This window comes from Saccoglossus kowalevskii, chromosome 6 (genome assembly GCF_978046115.1).
Source record: "Saccoglossus kowalevskii chromosome 6, keSacKowa6.1, whole genome shotgun sequence".
Lineage (NCBI taxonomy): Eukaryota > Metazoa > Hemichordata > Enteropneusta > Harrimaniidae > Saccoglossus > Saccoglossus kowalevskii.
In genome coordinates, this window is record NC_140646.1 from 25,159,100 (window position 1) to 25,186,904 (window position 27,805).

The following is a 27,805-nucleotide window of genomic DNA, read 5'->3' on the forward strand; positions in this document are numbered from 1 at the left end:
AAATGTAATAAAGCATCTAGAAATTAACTAACGTTTTTTTGACACAAAGTCAATAGATAAGCATGTTGGACAATAACATCTTGAATTACTACATGCATATATAGTGAATAATAATAAATGTAAACATATTTAAATGAAAACGCAATCGTGGTTGTTCCAAAAAATGATGTCATGCATCAATAGCATTCAGTTCTACCGTTGATTGCGTCATCTTAGCTTGTCACTATTTAATATTAGCGCCCTCAGTTGCCAGAAGAAACTGCGCATGCGCTTAGTTCCTCTGGAAAAACAGGTTTGCGTTGTAATCTCCATGTTATCAGACGGATCAGGAAAACCCAGTAAAACAAGAACTTTAATGCACTGCAGGACATTAGTTGGTTGAACAGATTTAGTCCAGAAGTATTCCATGTACATGTATATTGTACCATAACAAATAATTTGGTATATTCTCCGAGTACCACCTCATTGATCACTTCCACTATTCATGTGTTGGTGAGTAAATATTCTTTAGGTGTTGATTTTTTTCACAAGTTTTATAGTTTATACTAACATTCTTGTAGAATTTGCACAATAGTTATGAAATCATTTTACTTGTAGGTGGAGATACATTTTAAGTTAGATATTACTACATAACTGGAGAGTAAAATGGAACTAGACTCCTGTCCAAGTACAAGTAGCCAGCGAAATAGTCAAGATAGCTCCATCCAGTAGAATTTATGTGTCTTGTGCCAAAAACAGTCAGATGAAAAGTTTGTCAGTCTAACCGCAAATAAGCAAGGTTCAGGATGCCATACACTGTCTGAGAATTTGTCTGGTTTTCAAAAATTAGGAAATGTACCTATGAACATTAATATAGCTAAACTTGATGAAGGTCAAGGAATTGAGGCTACCTTGAGAAGAAATGATGCAAAATGGCACAAGTCATGCTACAATAATTGTAGCACCCTCAAGCTCCAATGAGCACAAAAACGAAAACTAAGTGAAAGTGTTGTAGCACATGCAAACCCTGGGTTTCTAGTGGAAATAGGGATACAACAAACTGAGTGTGTTTTTTCTGTGACGAACCTGGAGGATCCCTACATCGAGCATGTACTCTTGACTTGGACCACAAGGTAAAATAGTGTGCCACAGAACTAGGAGACAGACAGTTATTGGCTAAATTAGCTGCTGGTGGCATGCATGCATTAGATGCTAACTACCATTTGAAATATCTGGTGTTTTTGTACAACCGAGCTAGGCGCACTTGCAATGGAAAGTAGGAAACTAGAACTGATGGGGAAGACACCACTTGCATATTCAGGTTATCAGACTTGGTGAGACTGTATACTTCAAGATTGGAACAGAATGGGGCTTATGTTCCTATCAGAGTTAACTCTTCAAGACTGAAGGAGCGACTGTTTTCAGAGCATATATAGAAGGTAGAGAAGTCATGCTTGCTTTTGAAGGAGACATTGGCACAGCTTTGCAATTCGCAAACAGAAGCCATGTATTTATCAAAGGCTACTACTATAGTGAGGAGGGAGATACTCAAGAAACAGAAATGCTTTGATGGCTCATTTGACCCGGAGTGTCAACATAATGTGTCTGACACATTACTTATAAATATGATATTGAAAGGACCTGACATACACAATCAGATAGGCAACGAGAAAGTTTATGCGGCTTTAACATTGTCTCAACTAATCATTTTCAATGCTGTTAATAGAGTGAGATCTCATAGTACACAGGCCAGGCATCCTACGGACAAGGAAACACCTCTAGCCATTTATCTTGCATTAATTGTTCTTGTTAAAACTCCTAAGAGAACTCTCGTGGATAAGCTTCATAGACTAGAACTATCAATTTCTTATGAGTTCTTCAGATATTAGCTGACATGGGCAATAGTGTATGCGCCTTGCATGAAACTGAATTAGTGGTATGTCCACCAAAACTAAAAAAGCAGATATTCACAACTGGAGAAAACAGATAATATTGATCATAATCCTAGTTCACGCACATCTAAGGACTCATTTCATGGGACAGCCATCTCTCTTACCCAGCATCCAAGCCAAACATCACAGGGAATAGACAGCCAATTTGTTGTCATAAACTCAGATTTAATAAAACATAAAGGAGTGTCGTAGCTTCCAGGATCATATAATGATGTACAACCCGTCTTTCTTGCAAAGGGGAACCAATATGCACCTATGGTTGATGGTCCAGTAAAACCCCAACCAAATCTTGTTATAGAGGTCCGAAAATTAGACTATAGATGGCTAGAAAGAGTGGATGAGCTTTTGAAGAAAGAGAATCTCGAAGATTGTGATTATGTTTCATGGTCTGCATACAATGCATCAATACAACCATCTTTCTCTAGACCATTGGCTAATACATCATTACTACTACGCTTCCACGAAACTGCACATTCGCCAGCAATGATGTTGAACTCAATGAAAGTCATAAAGAACTCAGTGGAATACCTCAATACCCTGGACAGACTCCTGTTGTGGTCATGTATCAACCATTGTATGCCATTAGCAAACAAATTCAATGGCATATTACTGACACATATGGTGAAGACAAAAACATAGTGATGATGGGACCACTGCACATTGAGATGACTTCCCTGAAGATGCTTGGGCATTGGTTGGATTGTAGTAGGTGGACAAGTGCATTAGTGCAAGCTGCTATCACAACCCCAGGGGAAGCAGATGCAATTTTGAAGGCCTCGCATGTCACACGTTCTTGCTATGCTCATCAAGTCAGTGCATGTGCACTGTATAGCCTATAAAGCCTGTAAAGCATATACTGATTTTGTTGAGGGCACAGAAGTTCTGGGTTTCACTACGTGGACAGAGGAACTGTCTAAAAAACACCCTCATTTCAAATTCTGGTCCACTACTTTAAAGTTGGAGCTTACACTCCTGGATTTTGTAAGGTAACAAAGAGTGGGTGACTTTTCCTTATATGCTCAAATACTTTCTGAGATAGTTCCATGGATGTTTGCACTGGGCCACAATAACTATGCCCATATATAATAGCTTTAGACCAAAATCATGAACAATAGAAAGAAGTAATTAGCTGTTGGATTGACTGAGAACCCAGCAGCTCTAAGACCCTGGATGATTGCAGGACCAGAGGTTGCAAAGGCTGTGAAAGAGTTTGAAGCTACCTTTCTTGCGCCAAAGATAAATGATTTGCATCACCATGAACAGGTTCCAAGTGTGCAAAATGCACACGCCCTTGTCTTTGTCATGGAGGAAATAGGCAACCCTTTCACAGAAGATAGCACTGATCTTCTGGTGCTCGACACCAAGGATATTATGCCTGAAAGTGTTGTTAGGTCAATCAATTGTGCAGAGAAATTGGGGCAGTCACAGTATCTTAAATATGTGGATGAGAGACATCAAAAGTGTTTAACTCCTGTCACAGACATAATTTCCAAGAACAGTTTGCCTTTGTTTGGAGCCCCCCAGAAAACTCGGTCAAGAATGAAAACCCAGATAGCTTCATTAAAGAATGACTGCAACCTTTTTTCCAGATTACATATTGCATGTCAATCCAGAGATCGAAACATCAAAGAGTTGTTTAAACAACGAGAACCATGCCTACCCTCCAGGACTCTCTTCCCAGGGAAAACTACGAATTGGTCATAAATCAGATTTACTTAAGTGTATGGAAATGAATACAGTATCTGACCCTCCAGATGTAGATAAGAAAGTAGTAGATGGTGCTGTCATAGTCAACATGCTTCTGCCAGGAAAATGTAAGACATTCGAGGATTATGCAGGATCAGTTTTTCTTCCCCATATTAAAAAAGAAGCACAACCTGTAAAGCGATTGGATCTTGTATGGGATCGATACATTCCAATAGTCTAAAACAAAGCACAAGAGATACAAGGGGCATGGTGTTCGTGAATGAAAACAAAACTGAACTGTTCACGTTTTTGGCAAGATATGTGACTGATAATACAATAGATGAAGTGGAAGTAGTCATCTTTTATAACGAAGATGTTGTTAGTTCAACTTCGATTGATACTACTTGCATTGCACCATGCTATCACGAGGAAGCGGACACCAGACTTCTCCTCCATATATCACATGGAGCAAAGAATGACCAACAAACAATTATGGTAAAAACACATTTTCAAAAGCTAGGCATTCAAGAACTGTGGATGGACTTTGATACTGGAAAACATAAACGATACATTCCTGTCCACATAATAGCTAATTTATTAGGGTTAGAGAAATGTGAAGCACTTCCATTCTTCCATTCTGTAACTGGGTGTGACACAGTTTCTGCCTTCTCAGGTAGAGGGAAGAAAATGGCATTTGAGACATGGAATGTAGATCCAAATGTGACTCCGATATTTCGTGCACTCTCTAACAGACCAATAACTATATCAGAGGAAGATCTCCAATCAGTTGAACAATTTGTTGTTTTGTTGTACATAGCCAAGTCAACAAAGCCCGTCAAGCCCTGTTTTCTCAAGGTAGAAGATCTATAGAGAATATTCCACCTAGTCAAGCTGTTCTAATAGAACATGTAAAGAGAGCTGCATACCAGGCTGGTCATGTCTGGGGACAGGCCCTTGTTTCTATTCAAGAACTTCCCAGCCTAAGTAACTGGGGTTGGGAATCACCAGACAATAGGTGGATACCAACATGGACTACCTTACCAGAAGCATCCAAATCATGTCATGAACTGATTCACTGTGGGTGCAAACAAACATGCAGAGGTAACTGCAAATGTTACAAAGCAAGCCTTCAATGCACCGAATTGTCACCAAGACTGAATTATGATAGGTAATTTGTTGTTTTGATAATTTTTTACCAAAATGTGATATTTTACTCTAAACACCAGTCTTTACGGGCCAGTTACAAGAATGGGATATGAATCTAAAATACAACCATTAAAAGTGTATACGTGTGCCAGATTATATGGTTTTAAAACGATCAAAACATTTGTAAATCATTTATTTTTATTTTCATATTTTTGAACCAAAATCTGATGTTTTTGCCCTAAAAGATAGCTTTCAAAAGTGATCTCAACGACAGTTCCAATTTTATATGAATTGTTACACGAAAATGTATATATCTACTAAATTTCAAAAGTCTACTATGATTTCAACATTTCTAAATTATTTATTTGTTATTTTCATAATTTTTGACCAAAATGTGATATTTTACACCAACAATAAGTCTTCTTTGGTCATTTACAAGATGAGTGAGCCAATGAAATATGAATCTACACATAAAAGTGTATACCTGTGCAAGATTGTATGTTCTAAATCGATCTAAACTTTTGTTAATCATTTATTGTTATTTTCATGTTTTTTGAACCAAAATTTGATGTTTTTGTCCCAAAAGATAGCTTTTAAAGGTATGCTCAACGATAGTTGCAATTTTATATGAATCGTAACTTTGAAATGTATATATGTACTAAATTTCATAAGAATACTATGATTTAAACAATTTGCAAATTACTTATTTGTTATTTTCACAATTTTTGACCAAAATGTGATATCCAATCAGTCTTCATCGACGAGATCTGCTATAAATTATATAATTATTGGTTGAACACACGCTTGATCATTCCGCTCAGTCGTTGCCTGGTATTAATGTTATTGCGGTTAGTGTATGCGAATAACACGATATAAAATAATTTTCAGTGGCAGACATGCCAAGTTTCAACAAAAACGCAGCATAAACGAATGTTGTGGCAGTTTCGACTCTAAGTGGCGCTGTTTGTGGAAATGCATTACGAGTACGTACGCGGTGATAACTTCACAATGAATAATGGGTTTCATTGTGTCCAACAAAATGTCAGGCGAGATCATCAAGAAAGAATTGAGGTAGATTCGCTGTACCCAAGAGCGAATGAGAGCCTGGTGTGGGATTATTACCACTAAGTGCATGCGCGTTTGCTTTCAGCGCTGCTAGAACCAAATCTCTTATGTTACCATAATGGCAATAAATAAGAAGGAGGGCTGACCCGAATTATAGTGAACATTGCATAAATAAAATATATGTAAAGCGATCGTCAAGAAATAAAGTAGGAAAGCGATCACATTTGCACTTGCACTTGTACATTGTATAGTGTTTGTCCCACTTCGGCCATTATGTTATACTGACCGTATTGTCTGTAATAGCGCCCGCTACGACAGAGTCCCACTCGGGCCAGTTAAAATCACATAATCCTAATAGAAAATTTGCTTGGCAAGTTTTTTTTTCAGTGGCTATGGGCTAAACGCCGCCCTGGGCGTCAGTGTTCGCTTTTCACGGCTTCGTCTTTAAGAATGTGTAAAAAATCGAATCAAGCAAATTCACAGGCATCCTTTTTATAGCCACCATTCCGATAACAGTGGGATAACTAGGAAAGAAAGCAGCATACTAATAGTACTACACCCGTCAAAGCAGTCTATCAAAAAACTAGTTTATTTGTAATGGAAGTGATATATCAAGTTTTGTCGCTCAGGCATTGAGAGGGCGAGCACGATTTACTATCCAATGGTGACTTTTTGAAACATCCTCCAAAAACCGAATACAGATGGACGTCAACTAAGATTAATTCTTGATTCCGATTAACCCCCCCCCCCCACTTTATCATTACAAGAAGCAAGTCGACCCCTTATCAGCAGTGAAAATAGTTAGAGACAGTGTGTGAGATCTAAGAGTAGAAAAACAGTGGCCGGCGGACTAAAATTATAACTGAGAATGGAAACATGTCATAAAATAAAATATTTATTATTAAATCATATTACACTGAATGTTCTTGTTGCTATATGGTAGATATTTATATTTATATATTACATATATATGTCGAGAATAAATTTAAAGACAGTTGATTATCGATATCAGCACTTCGAAGACACGTGCCGATGACGGAGCATATACTAAATAACTGAAAACGGAAATAGACAAATAATATCAAACTAGTGTAAATTCAACTTCGTGGTAATACTGTACAATATTAATGTTTCCCTCTTCTACAAAATGGCAAGCATAATACGTTGGTTTTATTTTGTTCCAACTTACGGACATGAACACATGAAATGTACACATTACCGTCTATTTACATGATGGAATACCGAAATACTTATCTCTCTCCTTCTAAACCCCCCCCCCCCCCACTTACACTTTGATAAGATAGTGTGCAAAGTATCTACCCGTTATCGTATCCAAAAGATACAAATAGCGATACATTCACGGTGAAAATTAATACAGAAACTATTAAATATTTTTTTCCTGATGGAAATTACCGTCTAATTTGGCATTTAGAGCGAGCTCAATGGCTGGCTGTGCTACCAATACGTGTGCGTATCGGGCGTCATGCTCAGGTACACAGTCCAACCAAACATGAGGTTCAGCTGATTTTTGCACATCCAGTTTAATAAATACAATAACATACACGGCGTTAAGGGTACATGTAATTAGCAAGACCAGTCAAGTACCATCATATTATACACCCCACAAGAACGTCCGCGGCCTCATGATTGTCCCAACACAAGTCCACGGTCTCGAGGTAGTATAGTTGTGCGTCGACGACGGGTCCAAGAATCAACTGGAATGCTCACAATTTTACCTGCGTCAGTTTATTATTTACAGTATGTAGTTGGAACCACACAACAGGTTACTGTTCTCTGTCAACAAATTTGAACTGAGCGGGAACATCCGGCGCGTTGGCAAGTCTAAAGAGTTGCTGCATAGGACCATGGTGCCATTCGATGCGGAAGTTTTTGATGAGCTAAAATAAAACGGGGGATAAACATTTAAATTATTTGTGCTGGAATTATAAATGGTTTATCCAACTGTGTAATTACTAGTAATATGTACAGTGGAGGGGAAGTGAGGGTGGATATGTCGCTGAAGATTTTCCAAATAATTGAATTTTTAAATGTCAAAAACCAATAAACATCATCGCAATGTAAATAAAATAAGTCGTAATGTACAAAAAAATCGATTTGAAAGATGAAAGTATTGAAAAGAACAGAAGAAAAAAATCCTTATTTTACATTTGTCTCAACGAACCACAGTAGTGCCGACGTTCGAATTTTACAGGCGTTGTAATACGTCGAGTGAAATCCATTACAATCACTATGCAGAGTGTCATTGATAAATTACAATTTATAAAAACGCATCGCAAAACATTTTCTGTCTAGGCGACTGATTTTTTTCTAATCATACCTTTGCTATTAAGATGTGTAGTTCTTGCTCAGCGAATCTACGTCCAATGCACATCCGGGTGCCACCGCCGTATGGCAGCAGTAGATGGTGGTCGATTTCTTCACTGGAGACCCTCAGCCATCGTTCTGGCTTAAACACGTGAGGTTCGTCAAAGTATTCGTGCATAAGACCCGCAATGCAGTGCGTTCGAACGACAGTCTGTAAACGAAAGAGCAAAAAGTCAGAACATCGTGAATATCATTGTCAACAAACAATTGCTTGTGTGTCTGCATTGATTGTTTTCTAGTGGTAGGTGTAATTCTTCATGTTCGTGCTGGGCAACGTAATGTTTATTTCATTCGAATAGGCATGCGCCTAGATTCTATGCAATTCAACATGCAGATTTGTTTTTGATATATTTTCCCCTACAATGTATTTCCCATCTTAGCAAAGAAAAAGTTCACCCATAGAAGCCTGCCCTCTCCATCAGTTTGACGATAAAGCACGTGTCAGACACGCGCGTGACAATAACATTGTTATACCTTTGCTGGGATGTGAAATCCAGATAACACGATATCTTTATCGGGAATTCTCGTTGTACCGTCAATGGTCGGCATCATGCGATGTGTCTCTTTGACGCACGCCTTCAAGTAAGGTATATTCTGCAGGGATTCCAGCGTCATTTCTTGGCTGTTCGCCAGTACGCTGTCAACCTCTTGGTGAAGTTTTTCCTGTGCATCGGGATTTGTGGCTAGTTGATACATGATGAAAATAGCTGTATGTGATGTCTGAAAGAAAAAAAAAAGATTGATAAATCAGTAAATAACTAATTACAGACAATGTCAGTTTTCGCATGAAGTAACTTATGGGAATAACGCCGTTCAATAAAGCAGTGATTATTCCGTTATAGCGCCCTCTACTTTACTACACTTACCGTGTCAACGCCACCTTGCATGATGTCAACGGGTACCATGGCAATCTCTTCTGAACTAAGACTCTTTTTGGATAATAAATAAGACAAAAGTGAACACTCTTTGCTCTCTTCTTCCAGACGTCCTTCCCTTGATAGCCGTTTAAGTTTGTCCAATGCTTTTTTTATATGTTTTTCGGCTATTCTGTAGATGCATACAATAGTACAATTAGAAGCCAACAGAAAATCCCACAATAGGTGATTTTCCGTTCACGTAAGAGATCTCGTGTGTTGCGAGGAATGCGCGGACCGAACGTTTTTTCTTTTCTTTTTATGGCTCAATGTCGAAAGACCGATCTTTGAGAGGGGAATATTGTGTTTAGTTACCCTTACTTCATCAAAATTGACCATCAACAAATGTGCATATCACATTATTAAGCGTGGAAATACCACCAAATACTTTCGCGTTTGTTGAATTCCACGTGAGATTGACGGCACTAAAACGCTATTGACTTTGTTTGCCCTGTTTTGACGTTCGATTCACGCAAAACACGATATCTCGCAATGAACGGGAAATGGTATATTAATAAAATTGTTACTTTTTCTCGAATATGTGAAATTGTTTTAAAATGAAAAGACTTTTTCTCGAATATGTTGAATTGTTTTAAAAAAGACTTACTTGTAAAAAGTCTCGTGGTGTTTTTCAAACTGCTTCCAAGTTTTGTTGTATATCCCAAATTTATATAGAGGCATGGAGAATGTCAGATCCCGCATTGTATCAAAGAAACCCAGAGTAGCTGTTATCATTTTCTGAGTATCAGAACCGCTCTGGATGTTCCTTTCCATACACCCGAGCCTCGTTCCCAGAGCCAGTGTACCGACACCTGCAAAAGAGAAGTTAAAACCTGTTGTAAATTGATGATAATGATAAATGTATTTTTGACTAAGTAAAGACAATTATGATTACGTATTCAACGTTTTTTTGAACATGCTTACATTCTAAAGCCCATTTATAGACTTCGTTTTGATAGTTATCCACTTCGCCATCTTCCCGTCGTAGCCTTTTTATCGATTCCGTGAATTCGGTTGTCACTTCGTCTACTATGGGTATATACGACTGTACATTTTTGGGTTTCAGCATAACTTGTTGAACTGGTTTTCGTACTCTGGCCCACTCTTCACCTTGCCTTGAAAGAGAAAAAAACGTGACATCAGAGTTAAAATAACAAAAGAAGAGTTCCATTTAAAGGGTCGGACCAGTTACGTAATAAGGGGTTGTCCATTATTTCAGCAAAAGTGGTAATATTTGATAGAATCTGAAAATGTATGGAAATAAACCAAAACAAGAAAACTGTGGTATTTTTTCCATTGATAGGTAGAATCTACTAACACTTACTGCCATATGATTAATCTGGTCGAGAATATTGCCACGCCCAGTGTGTTCAAAACGTTCAGTCCTAATGATACTTACAGACTGGCCAATCCAATATTCCGTTTTCGGAGCTCCCTTATGTACTGTAAAGGCGCCATTGGTGGACGAGCAGGATTTTTTCCGGAGCTGCGAAAGAGCGTTTCGACATCGGAAGCTTCGATGATGTTGATGAATGTATTTTCACCGATGGTTTCCTTAAATATCGGACCGTATTCTCGGAACCGTTCGATTGCAGCTAGATGTAATTTGTCGAGCTGATAAGGACCTGTGCAAAAAAGATTATAACTACGATAAAGCGAGACGAGACTGGAAATAAATAAATAATAATAAGATAAATTATATTATAATAATAATAAAATAATATATATAATATTGCAAAAGTAACGTTCTGAAATAAACGCCGGTCTCGCCAGTGTTAAAAATGTTTTCGGGACTATAGCCGTCACATAACTCGTCAGTTCGTTGCTGAAAATCATCAACCACATAGTACACGTCTGTTGCCATCGGTGTTAATTGATGGGAGCAATAGTTTAGCTCCGATAAAATGCTGCCGTGTAAACCTAAGCAATAATACTGCCCGGCCGAGACATCACATTTTTGCTTACTGCCGAGACACCACAAGATGCATGCGTGGGCGAGTGGTGTCAAAAACTCAGTCAGCTATTGTTTTACATATGACGTACTACAAGCAAGAGCTCGTCATCCCTTGTTGGTGTGAGATTTGGTAAAATATTTGCGGTGTTCACTTCTTAGGGCGGGTAGATGGATATGACAAGACAACGGATATGATGCAACTGGTCGGTTGGTTCGTCGATATATTCAGAGCGAATACTCGTATTTGACCGGTCGGTGTTCGGAGTAGACAGTGGTCGTATTTCACGAGTTGTTTTAGCATGAGCATCTATTGAGAATTGTCGGCGCCAAAATAAATCAGTTGATTAATCCCGGGTCGATTTTGCTATGTTTTACTGTATTTCATTAAAAAATGCGTGTTTTCAGACGGGATGATTATTACCGACAATCCGAAAAAAAAACATGTCATTACCTATAGTGTAATCCAGAAGAGATCCGATAAAGGGCAACCCTCTTGGACCAGGAATATCTTCGAATTTTTTTACTACCATTTCCTCACTGATAATGTTGTCATCATCTGATATATCCAGCGCTGCACTGGTTGCCATGGCGCAGCGAGAAGCTATAAACATAGCTTGCTGCTGAAAGCGGGCGCACTCGCTGATCAGTTTAACTTGACGTAAACTGAACATCTTCAGTATAAGGTCTGCAAATAACAGAAATTGGGATTGAATATTTGGGATACGATGAAAGTGTTTTCCTACTGCTGATAAACTCCTAATAGCAGATTTACAAGATTTTATCCGTCTTTGAGCAGCTCGTCTAAGTTCATTAAAAGCGGTGACGAAGGTCAAAAAACTATCCAATAGGATCACTACCAGGCATTAAGGTCATTGTAAAGTATGTCTATACCGCTAACTCATTGGCTGGAGTACGCGAGCACGCCAATATCGAAACGCTTGATGTCGCCGCGAAGGAGGATACAATTGTCATGGCAACAACGGGATGATTATTTTTACACAGAACAATGACGTAAAGCGAACAGCGATTGCGTGAGCAATTACGCAACACTAAGGCGAGAAAATACTTATAGGAGAATAGGATAAAACTCCGACTTTTTAAAATTTTAAAAACAGTACATTTCATTGAACGGACACATTGAGATTTGTGGAAAGTTGCCAACAAAGTTAGACTTCGAACGACTGATATACTAGTATTTGTTTTTAAAAATATGCAATGTGTAGCAAAAACGTTTTTTTTTCCATAGCTCAGGCTGATGCCGTTAAACCGGCACTTCGATAAGATATTTTTATATTATGGGAATAAATGAGTCAATGACGAATCAGAATTGATCATGAAGTTAGGAAAGATGTACTATACGTTGTATGAATAGTAGATAAAAGACGGTGCCTTACCGCGTTGTCGCAAAGGACGAGTTAACGGTGAATGCTGTATCGGAAATCCTGACCGGCGCTACTCTGACTCGCTGAGTGAGGAAGACGCGTGTATCTGTCACTTTATTCATGTTCGCGTTCTTTTTATATCATCGGACATAATGATATGTAAAATACCAATGCCACCGGGCGATATTTGTGAATGGGGGCATAGGATTGGATCGTCCCACTCGCTCTCGGTTGGTTAGTAACTCATTTTGTGGGCAGTGTCGAAGACGCGGCAACCGGAAGTTGTTTTGTTTTGCTACAATGACAGCGACAGGGAGTGATTGGTATTCCGGACGGTGCCCGGTCTCATTACCATGTAGTAGGCCAGCCCACATAACTACGTCATAGGCTGAGACGTTCTTGCTGGTAGGTAGGAACGATACAGGTGACTGACCGCTATGATCCTAGCATATACAGGATTCCAACTAAAAAAAAAGGCTATCCGAAATTAAGAATTGTTAAAAGTTCCTTATTATGCACCGGTCCATTAACGAGAGTTACGTGGGTGTACTAGGATCCTGGAGACGAGGATATACCCAACGTGTGTCCTACGTCCGTGGATAAAACAAATCGTCTGCATCCCAACATTCTGCCCCTTTTGCCTGCCTTCAGATTACTGTTATACCGTGCTTATTTGTATATTATCGCCATTATTTAAAGTGTTTGATTATTTTATTAAAGTGGGGTAATCAAGTACGCGTTAATAATGTATTTTTAGGAAAACAAGAAATGACCGTAACTGGGATCAACAGGGGTTAATGAACGACGATGAATGCCGCCTGTTTGGTGATCCCTTGGCTATAGCCAACGTCACCCGTAATCTAATTTTGTTGCTAGGAAACGAGGAAGGACATTCTGAAACAAAACGATGAATCTTGCTGTACGAATACCTGGAACATCGACACATTTCCACGTATTGTGCATGTGAAAGTATGCAAACAATCAAGACGTATTACGCAACTCACAGCACTACCCGCGTTTTATGGGTTACATAATTAATGCTAATTTGAAAGGAGCTGCCGAGTTCGTTGACCGACTGGCTGACACCCCTTTTCAGTGACGAGATTTTTGTTGTTGGCTTTAATTGCTGGAATAAATCCAATTAGCATCACAACCTTGAACGTCAGTTGACGTAAGGGGTCAAACATTTGAAATCAAGAGGTGATTGGAAGAGTTTGACCAGTATCTTTTTTTCTTGTAGCACCTGGCTTGCAATTTGTTTTTCTTGTTGTGTAGCTTGCAATCTTTTTTTTTTCTTTTTTTTAACGAATCTTCTAGCCACCCCTCATAATTTCAACTGGTCGATCCCTATATGCAAATGAGGATAATGTTTCCATCTTCCACAGTCGCGTTGTTAAGGATGTTTTGCCATGTATCTGTAATGAATGTCACTATCTTCCACATCACACTTTAACTTATCTAATTTAATTTAATCTTATCCAATTTAATCTAATCTAATCTCGCGTAAACGCATTTAAGAAAATACGCCATCAACTCAGTGTCTCGTCTTGTCCGTGACCACTTCATTACGTATTATACTTGTCCATTGTTCATGTGTGTGAGTGTCTGCGCTTTAATAATACTAGTATGATGAGATACCGCTAATACGTGATGTGCACCGTTCTTATTTATATTGCACTCTCGTGAACCTGTCCCGGACTCCCTCTTGATTTATCGTTCGACTTTAAATCATCGGTGATTGAGGGGGAGGTATAAACGTTCCGAAATGAGGTTTTGATGTTTTATTATACACCAAAGCAACATAAAACTGGCGACATTTGAAATGCCTTGCCTACACAATGGAATGTCTCGTATCGCGGCATTCCGAGGCATTCGTTTATTGTCACAACATTAATGCCAATAATTTAAAGATTTCGGAGCTACTTCCATTCGTGGCAAAGTCGAAAATATTCAAGTAAATAAATATATTAAAAAAATGGTGAACGTGATAAAAAAAAAAAAAAACCGCGTGTATGTATTGTTTGCGTTATCAAGGTAAAAGTGCCACACCCACAGTATTATTCATCAGAATATGTGTTGTCCGCGCCACGCCCAGCATAAATCATCGCATGGTTTTGTCGCACGCTTGAAATCATCGAACTGTGTGTAATCACCCAGTCCCATCAGAAAGCAGGACACACTACTTAATAACATTCCTTAACAAAGCATAGAACTAGTGCTTAGTATATGATCGCGATTGCCATGCTACCCTAGTTAGTCAATTCGTGAGATACACTCGTCACAGAGGCAGCGGCACAGTATTTTTCATGGGACGAGACCTGTACACTGTCCCTACTTTATTAGGAAGGACAAACATTTGAAATCTAGACCCTCTGAAACGCTATTCTCTGCATTTTGAGGGCGAAATTTTGCTGACATACACAGCTGTGGATTTAAGTAAAAAAAAGTTTTCAGCTTGATATAGGGGGGGTGGCGACGCCCCAACAAATTTGTTTAGGGGCGACCCCCCCCCCGTTCCGCCGCCACTGCGGCGACTTTGGATTGCACCGCACTCCGGTGACGTAGTTGCTACAGCAGGCTACTTGAGTCAGCTAAGGACCCCGGCATTTCAACCGAGAGGCGATTTTTACACTCATCGTAGAAATGTTGAAAAGTATGTTTACATCATCGTGCCCAGAATCCCGTATTTCTAGAGGTGACGAGATTGCATGTATCGTGCAATGCATGTGTAGTGTTGCTATATGTTTTGCACGTCATGTCCCCGGCTTGTGATTAACGGAAGATAATATACCTTCCATGCGTGAACATTATACTAGTATCTTTTCATGGACCACATTCCCTCTTTTCCCATAGAGGAACTGTGCACGACGGATGAACTGAATTATTGTGCGTTGCGCAGTAATTTCTATGAAGGAATTATAAATTAAGAATTTATAAATTATTATAAATTCATTATAAACATACTTTAATGAGAGTTAAGAAGTATAGGAAGGCTAACTATGAATTTAATGGACAATTCGGCTCATACATTTCTAGGGTTTGTATATGTAGGGACGTGTAACAACTGAGGATTGTTTATCGTGACCACGTGGTACAGAGATATCTCTCGTTGGGAAAACGCCTTTACATCGACAATATTAAACCGCTTACTTGACGACAGTCAGAATTTTGCACCCGATTGGGAATAGAAACTGACTTCCGACTTCAACAATCTTGCCATGGCAATAACTCTGATATTTCATTAAAACTAGTATGGTATTTAGGAGGTTGTGTTTTTAGTACGCCATGTCCCCAATACAGCAATTCTGCAACTAACACGCACGCTGCGATGGTTTCAAAAGCGATGAAATGAACACGGTAAGTAGGATTATATGTACACAGGTATACTACTATAAAGGCATGTTTGACTGCACACAGTGTGCCCATACGTGGTCAACGACCGGCGTTAGTCGCCCACAAAGGAAGGTGCTTTCATTATAGGACGGGTTCAATGCACTTAGAATATGATGAACGCGGTAGACCTGGTGTACGTTAGGGGGAGGGCGGGGGGGGGGGTATTCATTCAGTCCAAAATATTATAATGTAATATAAGAAAGCAAATAAACGACACTATATGTGTTTACCCAGGTAAATCAAATACTAGTCCGGGCGTTCAAAATCCAGGGCAGTTACTCGATGTGTTCTAATCGTTTCCGTTGCACAAACACTTCACCGTAACAATAGAACTGCCTTCGGGTGAGCCTTAAGGGCGAGAAATCTTTGGAACTCGGCCAGTCCAAAAAAAAACTCACGATGGCATTCATCTTATCCCAACCTAAAATTGAGCCAAAAACACCCCTCTCGCATGCGTATAATGCGGGGGGGGGGGGTCATCAATAATGCCACTTGCCAAAACAACACGTGTTTGTGTTGTTGTCTATGTTTTGTTTGGTCAAGAAGCGAGAACTTTACAAATATTCGTACGTGTGACGTCACTGTTAAAAAGCTTAAAATCAGTTGTAATGTACTATGAATATGACCACCGACGTTGAAACCGTCACTTGTTATCGAGGGCTGGCCCTACCAGTATTACCCCGGGAATCGTATTTTCACCAAGGTCGTTTAACTCCTCCCTCGGAGGTCATGTGGAGTCAATGACCGGGGAACGCATTTTCAGTACCACGGATGAGCAGATCAATCTGAATTAGGAATATTTATTTAAATTTCTTATAGAACGTTTTCGAGAACAACAGTTGGTTCAGTGCGTATAATATAACTCAATTGTTTTTCCTGTTATATTTTTTTTAAATCTTGTGCAATCAGTATTTATTCGATAAACAAGTATGTATATGATATACCATCGAGTTGAGTGTTGACAAAAAAAAAAAAAACGCACTTTGGAATGTGATGGCGTCACGTGGTGACTGGACCCCGGCCACAACTACACAGGTTCACATGTCTGCTAGCTACCCCCCAATCTCTTGTCATCGGCGTAATAAAACAACCCCAGAAGACAGTTGACCAGCAGCTACTGCATTACGATTGCCCGAATCGTACGAAATATCACAAGCCAAAATTACTATCTAGTGCAGTGTGCGATTGTACACCCGGCCATAATAATAATAATAACTTTATTACACTACTAAAAACCTTCAAAGGGTGTTTGTATGGTAAGGAACATAAATCCAAAGAAATAAAAAAACATACAATACATAAGAGATAAAAATAAAATGTTAGTAAAATAAAAGAAAAAATAAATTAATTACTTTCTGTGGTTTTAAAAAATTGTGCTAAAGCTATATTATTCTCCATAATCTTTTTAAATATGGAATTCACATCCATTGTGTAAATATTTATTGTACACTCATCAAACAGTTTTTTTCTTTGTTCTATATAGCCAGTACAAAATAGCAGGAAATGTTTTTTTTTATCTCATAATGCTTTCGTGTTACATTTATTACAGTGTCTATTTTCTAATTCTATTTTGGGCTTTGTTCTTCTACCTAATTCTATTTCTAAGTTGTGGTCACTCAGATGGAATTTTGAAAGCATTTTCCTGAGGCTGAAATTTGAAATGTTTTGCAAATAATTTTCCATATTATAACTTACTTTGAATAGTTTGTATGTTCTCAGTTTTGTTCCCCTATTTTCATTGGTTTCACTGAAATTTAGTTCTTCTCTCCATCTTTGAATATAAATCTCAGATAGTCTGAGTTTTACTTTTTTTAGTATTTGATTCCAATTTTCCATATTGTGATCATTTTTTATTTTAATTAGATCATGTCCCAGTGTAGCATTAATATTCCTTACCCAGTTTGAATTAATTTTTATCATTTCATCCAGGGCTAATTTTAAAATGTGATTATCAGGCAGACTATATAGTCTATGCCAGTATTTAATTTGAGCCAAATTAATTTTTACTTTTACTGGTAACTTACCAAGTTCTGCTTTCAAACCACTAATTGGCGTCATTTTACTCACTCCTAGGATAAACCTGTAAAAATGACTGCAAACTTGCTCTAAACTGTTACTGTCAGTTGTGATTTCATTGGCCCAGATTTCTGCACCATACATGAGTATAGGTGAAATTAATTGGTCGAAAATTTTCAAACTGAGTGCTGGTGAGATTATTTTGTGGTTTAAGACTGTTTGTTTGATGCTGAAAAGAGCCTTCATTGATTTATTTTTTAACATAGATAAGTTTGTTTTAAATTTCCCATTTGGAGTAAATATTGCCCCTAAATAGCAAAACTCGCTAACAGCTGTTATGTCTTGGTTGTTGATTTTAAAATTCATGTTTTTAATCAGTCTGTTGCTGCAATTAATTACCATGACTTTAGTTTTCTTTACGTTTACTTCTAAATTTCAATTTATACAATAGTCATTTAATTTGTTCAGACAGCTTTGTAGGCCGTCTTCCGTTTCTGAAATAAGTGCAAGGTCATCTGCATACTGGATGCAATTTATAGGTTTCTCGCCCATTAGAACTGGTTTATCAATTTGATCCCCAAATAATTCTGGCAGATCGTTCAGAAAAATGTTAAATAAAGTTGGTGATAAATTGCAGCCTTGCTTAACTCTACAGGTAGACTGAAATCTATCAGTTATACCCTCTGACAATTTAATTTTATATTTAATATCCTTATACATAGATTTTATTATTTCATAAAAGTTCCCCGTAATACCAATGTTTTGTAACTTGAAAAAAAGCCCATCCCTCCAGATGCTGTCAAAAGCTTTTCTAAAGTCAACAAAACATGTGTATCACCTTTTTCCGGAACTGCTGCTTTTATTTTTATTATAAATTGGTTTTTCAACTGCTGTTTTTAACAGGAAAATTGCGTCTGTCGTTCTCCTGTCTTTCCTAAAGCCAAACTGCATGTCGGTAAATAATTTATTTTCTTCCAAGTATGTGGTCAATCTTTGATTCATTATGCCAGTAAATAGTTTTGAGAGACAACTTGTTAATGGCAAACATGGGTTTAGGGAACGCGAGCTCGCATGCCAGGAATTACTCGTGCAGGAATTCATCTTTATCCATACATCGCCGCAGTTTCAAAAACAGACCCGCCTTTACTGCGCAAAATAATCTTCGTGCCACTTTCTCGAATTTTCGTGATGTATGACCTTACCAACATACCTTTGCAATTTATTATTAAGCCCTTTATGAAATTAAAAAGTCGTACACACCCAAACCGAAAGGAACGCACCGCTCCGCCTATACACATCTAACCGTAGTACACCCAGAGGGGACAGTGACATTTGGTCAGTATTCTAGTTACCGGCGGAATTCGTTGAACTTTAATCGCACAAAGGTTTCAGTGAATAACACAGTGGGCGGCAATGACGTATTATAGTTCCACAATTTCAAGTAACTGATATTCACCCGTTAATCTGTGGTTTCTTGTTGATATTCGAAATGCGTTGCTCGTAGTGAACTTTCGCCATATATGTGAATAATATTGAATTACATAAAAATACAGTCACTAGGAATTCTCATTGCATGTACTCGTTGAAACCACAGAAACCGCAATTCTGTCTGAATTAAATTAATAATGTCATTTAACAAATGGCCGTAAACCGATGAGAATATATGTTTTAAAATAATAGTCACGGTGGCTTTCGCTGAAAAGAGCATACGCACCAATATTCACTCACCTTAAAGTCTGATTATAACCCCGAAATGTAAATTAGTATATACGTTGGGTATAGCAGCAGCGCTCTTAATTAGCGCAGTGGTCGGCGCGGTAGCAGTTGCGATGATGTGCTCCTGAATACAATACACTGTGTGCACCTATAGCTACAGTAGTTCACACTTCACTGAACACATGTTGGTACTGCTTTATTTTGATCGGCAAACCATAAACAATAAATACAACAGCCACACAAACACGGAATAGACAACAGTTGGTATGGAGACGGCTTATCTTCGTCATCACGATATCAGCTTTCACGTCATTCCATAGGACTGTTCCATCGATCACCGATCAGTCAGCTCAATACAACAACGGTCACTCGATGTCATTGTATTGTAAAAATATGAGCGTACTAATACAATCGTTAATACGCCGTATAGTTTTTTTTTTTGTAATAATTTAGCTTGGCCAATGTATACACGCCAACATTCATGTATTGTGCTTTCCTGTGTCAATGTCAGGACAAACCGATGAATTGTATTGCACCTGACAAGCACTGCGAAATCAGGTCACATCATGAGTGTTGTTTTTACTGGGTGTTGTTGAAGTACTACAAATACTGCCATGACCCAGACCGGGCATTACAAGTATTTCAGTCTTTCACATCCACGTCGGGAAAAATAAAAATAATATACGCGCGGTTAAACTACACCATTTCATTCACGTCAGGTTTACTTAACCTGCAGTTGAGGGAAACCGTCACGGTCAAGTTTGCACACGTCATAACCAACGTCATATTTATCATGCACTCTACATGGTCAGTGACCTTATCGGTGGTGTGAGTATATGTGTTTTATTGGAAATTGGGCGACGGACTATGACGGATGTTGTTATGCGAAAAACAACTTGATATGTGAAAACCGATTCAGAAAACAAAAATATAATCTTCAACTGCCGTACGATATCTGTTCACAGTACGACGGGTCCGAGTCCAAACTTTCTCTTTATACTAGTACCTTATACATGAAAACACCGCTGAGTGGGCGGGGATTTTTGCCACGGCTGGTATGCCGAGACCTGGCTTGTTATTCGTGTGATCCGTTTTACGTCATGAAGTCGTAACCTTGATAAAGGTAACCGAGATTGGTCCACGAAGGCTCGACATAGCATACCTATTTATATTCGAATAAATGTTGTCTAATAATGCCAATTTTATAAATCGTCTATTGCATCACAGTCACTCCTAGTAGAGTTACCGTGATTGCATGAAAACTTTGCTCGTTGTGACCAGCTTTTAGATTATTTATATGAAAACACCCCCACATTGCTTAAATTCGATACTGGACGATATTATCGATCCTATCGGAGATTTAGTGTCACGTTTGTGTTTAGATAATATATATAGTATCGCTTTAGTCATACGTTTTTAGATAACAGTCAGTATTACTTTAGTCTGACGTTTTCACATGTACATGGCTTTAACCATAGACCCTCTTTTAGAGGGTCTATGCTTTAACACGCTGACACTGTCGGATAATATTGTTTACTATCTTCTATTATCGAAGTTTTTAGTAAGTATTTTCAAGCTGTACGTGGGCACTAGATAGTTGAGATTTTCAATAATACCGGATTCTATCGCAGATTGCCAAGCAGTGGAACACGTGGAAAACACTTCCACGACATTCAGTTAACACAGTCTATATTTGATACTAGGTGTTATTAGACGACTCGGAGATATTCAAGCCAGTTCTACTAATCACTATCACTTGGGAAACATTTCCCTGACATTTTGTTAACTACAGTCTAACTTTAAGTTAGTTAATACATGGAAGGTACTAACGTTTGTACCTTCTATGGTTAATATAAGAAATTTTCCAACTCCGATATTCGGAGATAATCTCTGATTTCGATACTAAACTACCTAACATACCGGCGATATTTTATAAATGTGCAATGTCGTGCCTTGGTTGACAACCTTTCCCAGGATGACATTTAGGAATGCCGGGTAAAGTTGTAATTGTTTCTATAAGTTTGCAACTAACTGCCAGTGAGTTTATTCACCTGGGTGTACACGCATTTTTTGCGTCGGGTGAATGATAGTAAGGTCGCCAGTAGCAATTAAAACCACGTTCCGTGCTTCACCGAGACTGGTTCAAATTAAAGAAGTTGGTATTTTTACCCGAGCCAATCCAGGGTCAAGGCAAGATTACGGAAAATACGTCGACCTTCAAGATATCAATCATTATGTTATCATCAGTAGTGGAGCGAAACCGGCGATTAGTTTTTCAATATTAGCTTCATAGTTGTTAAATATTGTTGGGCACAATTGTCATAATTTGTTTTATTTAAACAACAATGACCCCCTCCGCGATATATAAATACGGCGAAGGGTATATAATATGTGAGGCGAAGCCAAAAACATTATTGAGTCTTAGAATCCGAATCCAATATGAAACTGTGAGGATTCATTAGTTACCCACCATCAGAATTAAACAAATTAAGTTAAATTTGTTTTTTTGTTATTGAATTAAATTCACTTGCGAATAGAGTTTTACATTATTGTGTGATAATGTAAAGCTATGACGTTATAAAAACTAGTGGTGATTTTTAATTATTACCAATAATGTTTTAATTGGACACATACAAAATAGAATTAATGATAATATAGAAAGAGAAAACAAAAGAATCATATCTATATTTTGGTACATAGGAATTAGAATATAGCGTTAGGCAGTCTGATCTGATCCATTTTACAATCAGTTGAGTTCATTTCTGTTTAAATTAGGGCGATTAAAACCGATTTTTATCGGTATGCCGCCGCCTGGCTTGTTAGTAGTGTGGTCTCTGAACGTCAAGTCGTGACCTTGTTAAAGGTCGCCGAGGTTGACGACCTTTTTCAAGACGGCGTTTATGAATGTCGGTTAAAGTTGCATTTGTTTGAATGGGTGGGTGTATAGTAGTGGGATCAGTAATAAATACAACCTCGTTCCAGAAACAATTAAATTGTGGTCGAATGAATTATTTTGGAGAAGGGAGAATCCCGAATTTAGGTTTTGCAGAACTTAAAATAAATACAATGATTGCAGTGTCCAGGGCGCAAACGCAATACAAATATAATAACCACATTCACAGAGCCATATATTGTGTGACCATCGTGACCTTTGTCACTTGCAATATCACTCTAGCGGAACAGGCAAACAACAAGTTAGCTGTGACTTTGTTTGACAAGAAAACGGCCGTGACGCAATGAAAGCTCACTGGAAAAGGGCAAATTAACTAAATCTACATGCCCGTGTTGGAATTATACTTAAAATTGATTTCATTGATCTCCGATTTCTGATATGGGTACTAAAATGAATTGAATTGAAATGATTTCAATTGAATTCAATTCAATTAAACTGGTTTTCAAGCAAAGCTAACTGAGACCGTTAAATTAAATTATAAATTAAATTAGCCTGGTTTTCAAAAGCAGATAACCGAGACCGTCATTTGTCGAATGTTCCAACCTAGTGACGTCAGACCCTAATGCGATAAATATCTGACAAGTTTGGGTCTAAATAAGCGCCAAATAAAGGAAAGTAAGCCAAGTGTTGGGGAAAACTAATCTATGTTAAAAAATGCAGCTATAACTATTGCGTTAGATCCCTGAAGATTTGTTTCTCAACGGCCCACACACATGCCCGATAAAAATATTATCTCTTCGGATTAGGTTTCTGTTTTTGGTAGAACCAGAAATATCGAATTCTGTTTTTAATGAGTTTTAAAGCAACAGATACTGGATATATACAACAAACCGAACAAACTGTATGTCCAAAATTGGATCCAAGTTGACGGTTAATCAATATACATGAGAATACTTACTTCTCATAACGTTCCCATCTCAAATTTGAGTGTTGAAAGTTAGGATTGTTTTCAGTCATAACAGCTCAATCAAAACCAATTGACAGTTTCAATCCTGAATAAATAGTACCCACATGTATTCATTTCAAAAAAATTGAACTATACATTCCAGGTGAAGCTGAAAATTGCGAAAACCGAACTGTAAATAAAATGACACCCAAAATGTACTAAAATCTTCGACCTATCCACATCAGCATCTACCAGCAGTCGTTACTACCACATTTCTATTGGTCGTCCTAATCGTGAGTTTAGCCTGAGCACCACTGCCTTTACCGACCACTGGAAATCTATCTGACATTTGTGTTACCACGAGTATCTGATGACTTTACTACCTGGTCCAGATAAAATCTACAAGGAGAAGCAATGCAGGTGTTTTTTTAATGACAATCAGTTGTCAGGGACATCCTACCTAGGCTGGCCAAGGAAGCCTGCCACCTCACTGCACAGAATTTTACCTGCGCAAACTCTGTTCAAGTGGTATTGAACATCTCCATTTATGATTGTGTCAGTGGCTAGTCAACTCATTCGAATCTAGCTGGCCCATCAACGTTCTTTGAGTGTAACAACATATACCACTTGCTGATTCTCGCTCTCTGCTCTCCCTGGCTGATCGAGTGATGCAACATATCCTCAGTGGAAGCTGATAGGTGGATGATTCTAAGTCTCCTTTACTACATTACCACCAGGCTATAGAGCCCAAAGTACAGACATGACATTGGTTTCATTCAGTCAAACACATAACATCAAAGTCACATTGCAACTACACAAGACTTACACTTTACCTGACCTGGGTGAATACTAAATGGTAATGTAGAGTGACACATGGTGAAAATGAGCCTTGTTGACATAAATGTGTAACACTGGTAAGCAGTCAGCGGACCTAGCAGGGAGTAGTTCCTCTGCTACTCAGCTCTGGAGTTGACTACTTTGAGTTTTACCGCAGTAGGGATATGGCCGAGATTCCTTATTTTTACAATGACATCTGGTGCTATCTGGTGCTATCAGGTGCTATCAGGTGACCCTATACCTGGGCTAGGACAGATTATATTCTAGGAGTATTTGGGAGAGACAAGATTAGCATTTATGTAGGAATCCTTTTTCAAGGGGTTTTAGAAAGTACTACATTAAGCCATATATGAAAAGCCAATTGCTGGCCTCCATGAATGTTGCTGCTCTTAGTCTTTGTCCTGACTGGGTTTGCTCTTAGTCTTTGTCCTGACTGGGTTTGCTCTTAGTCTTTGTCCTGACTGGGTTTGCTCTTAGTCTTTGTCCTGACTGGGTTTGCTCTTAGTCTTTGTCCTGACTGGGTTTGCTCTTAGTCTTTGTCCTGACTGGGTTTGCTCTTAGTCTTTGTCCTGACTGGGTTTGCTCTTAGTCTTTGTCCTGACTGGGTTTGCTCTTAGTCTTTGTCCTGACTGGGTTTGCTCTTAGTCTTTGTCCTGACTGGGTTTGCTCTTAGTCTTTGTCCTGACTGGGTTTGCTCTTAGTCTTTGTCCTGACTGGGTTTGCTCTTAGTCTTTGTCCTGACTGGGTTTGCTCTTAGTCTTTGTCCTGACTGGGTTTGCTCTTAGTCTTTGTCCTGACTGGGTTTGCTCTTAGTCTTTGTCCTGACTGGGTTTGCTCTTAGTCTTTGTCCTGACTGGGTTTGCTCTTAGTCTTTGTCCTGACTGGGTTTGCTCTTAGTCTTTGTCCTGACTGGGTTTGCTCTTAGTCTTTGTCCTGACTGGGTTTGCTCTTTCATCGAGTGTACTTTCACAGGCTTTGACAGATTTTATTCGATTAAAATTGTCTTCACTCGGTTGGTTCATGATGCACATCATTTATTTCTGTGATTAGATTTATTTTTGCAAGGCAAGACATAATGGTGAATATTCTCCCCAGCTGTTTGGGAATTTTGGTGAAATTTAACTGACGTTATACAGCGGCCAAGTGTTTGACAGTAGGACTGGCCAATCGTCGACCTCATTGATTGGTGATTTCTTGCATTGATGAGAGACAAAGAAATGATGTTACTGGCCACAATTCCTCACTTAAACGTAAAAGCAGCTGGTCTGAAAGTTTCAATGTTTAGTCAGAAGGTGGGGTTATTTTAAGTAGTGAAGTCATATAGCAGGTGTGGTCCTGTCTAGAACGGCCAGTGTCAACAGATGATGGGGATTGGAGAATGATTTGTTGATGCACAGTACGTCAAATTAAATTAAAACAGTCAGTGTATAACACTACTGGAAATCAGAGAGTTGTCCTGGGCTATGCTCTCATAACACCCCATCTTAACCAATTTTATTTAAAATTGGTGGGAACAACACACATATCATGTTTTGAAATTTAATATCAGAATATTCAACTGGATCATGGGTGGATTATGCATTTGTGTCCGATATCACTGAGAATGAATGACCTTATTGCCAGAAGGCACCACTTTGACTGCAAACCAGGAAAATGTACCATTGAAAACGTTTACATGCAGAATACATCCCAAGCATTTAATTACAAACTAGCTACATCTTTCATGACACAACCACTAAAATTGGGTGGAGACTATGCCATTGATAATTAATTATTGTTGATAATTGTGTGTTTTTGACATAAACAAGGTAACAGGTAAAAATATATAATACAAAACACCCTCAGTAACAAATGTCACATGACATATGGGAGTCACTGTCAGTTATACAGCTACAACATATCAGCCTCGGCTTCGGTTCGAGATGGGAGGATAATTGCACTGTCGTACACATGACGCGTGTAATATAACTGGCGGCATGCGATGTTTCTTTATATAGAACACACATATTCTAAATATGAGAAATTCCTACAAGTAATATTACAATAACGTGCCATCCATTCGTGGCGATTATCCCTTTGACGTGATAGTATTGCACGGTGACGTCACCAGCACCGTCATAACACATTTGTTTTCATCGTGGCGTCATATCCGGTGCTGAACGAAATTGACATACTTTCCGGATTTGGAAGGCTGGTGAACTTTGAATGTCCGTTAAAATATGCGTTTTTGTCAGTGTTTCGTGCACTTTGCCTTGGAGACCTAAATATCAGGAGGCATTTTAGCTTCAACACAGACACTGTAACAATGATAAATGCTAACACTCGAGTAGTTTAAACATCACGCGACGTGTGTGAAAGGAATTGTCATCAGATATGAGCGCAACGTCGATAATCTTTTTGTAAGATATGTGTTTGACGCTGAGACCAAGGTTCATCGTACATAAATCACAAAATCACAATATATATAGGTCACCAGACGGTCTTGGCATCGCGACATCGCAAGTAAAACCACCAGGCATAGATCACGTGATCTCATCTCACGTGGCTGACCTATATTAGGTGTTCTGTATAGAGTAACAAACTATTTATGTCACAAAATTTATAAGGATAAAATATTTGATTTAGTAGCTATTGATAAACAAGTGTACCATGGCCACTGGAAAGATGAATTAGCACAACAAATACAAATATAATACGAGGAAGGACGTGTAATGTTTTATCCTGCTGTTAGATGTCCGTGAAGACATTTGATTAAAATTTACCACGAACTGTAAAAAAACGTCGATTTTGTCAATATGCCACAAGTCTGAATATTCATTCCATGAACAAAAATGAAATTCTCTAAAATGCATATGACCTTATTGTATTGATATGTACACTGATATATGCATAATGGTATCTATCATCTGAACAATACTTCTAGCGTGTTCTGCAAAAGCAACCCTGTCAGTTTACAACATTAAAAAAACATAGTTAAACTCTAGTTACCTTGTTCTTTGTTAGTATACTTTGAAAGTGAGCAGATGTTGTCACTCGTATGATTTCTATTCTATTTCATCAAGGGAAAATTCAAAGTCATGAAATGGACAAACTTGAGAAGATACGATGTAAGAATCAATTCTGAATAATGGTTTGAATACGAAAATGAAATATGTTGATAACACCAAAACAGACCTACTGATGATGATCAGTTTTTTTATTAATCTGAATGTAGAGTGATCTATGATAACTTTTAAAGCATACATTCAAGCAATAACACTTTAGAGTAAATTGGAAGATATACGTTCGAATACAAAAGTAACAGAGAAACAAACACAATTTGAAAGAGGCCCACCAGAGGTACCTAAATACCAATAATAAGTAGGAAATGTGCAGCCAACAATGACAGTTAAATTTGGGATAAATGTTAAACAACTCAGATAGAAAGAAATTCTATGTATTGTATGTGTAGACTTTAACAATAAAATGCAGTTATGTTATTTTTACAACGAATTATGTTATATATTTAATGAATTGATGTACTTCGTGTAGTGAATAAGTA

At 38.3% G+C, this 27,805-nt stretch overlaps 1 protein-coding gene across 2 annotated transcripts; it reads right to left on the reverse strand.

Moving 5' to 3' along the window:
- Positions 1-7,350: 7,350 nt before the first annotated feature.
- LOC100376649 (cytochrome P450 10-like) lies at positions 7,351-19,742 on the reverse strand. Of its 2 annotated transcripts, none has more exons than XM_006825072.3 (9): positions 19,601-19,742; positions 11,533-11,766; positions 10,527-10,752; positions 10,052-10,242; positions 9,735-9,939; positions 9,080-9,260; positions 8,688-8,933; positions 8,167-8,364; positions 7,351-7,726 (listed from the first exon to the last, which is right to left on the reverse strand). In XM_006825072.3, exons 2-9 carry the CDS (start codon positions 11,750-11,752, stop codon positions 7,613-7,615), a joined length of 1,581 nt encoding a protein of 526 aa, XP_006825135.1. In that variant the 5' UTR covers positions 11,753-11,766; positions 19,601-19,742; the 3' UTR covers positions 7,351-7,612. The 2 variants fall into 2 exon arrangements, with proteins under 2 accessions (XP_006825135.1, XP_085356381.1); XM_085500255.1 differs by lacking the exon at positions 19,601-19,742 and adding an exon at positions 12,476-12,603.
- Between the last annotated feature and the right edge of the window lie 8,063 nt (positions 19,743-27,805).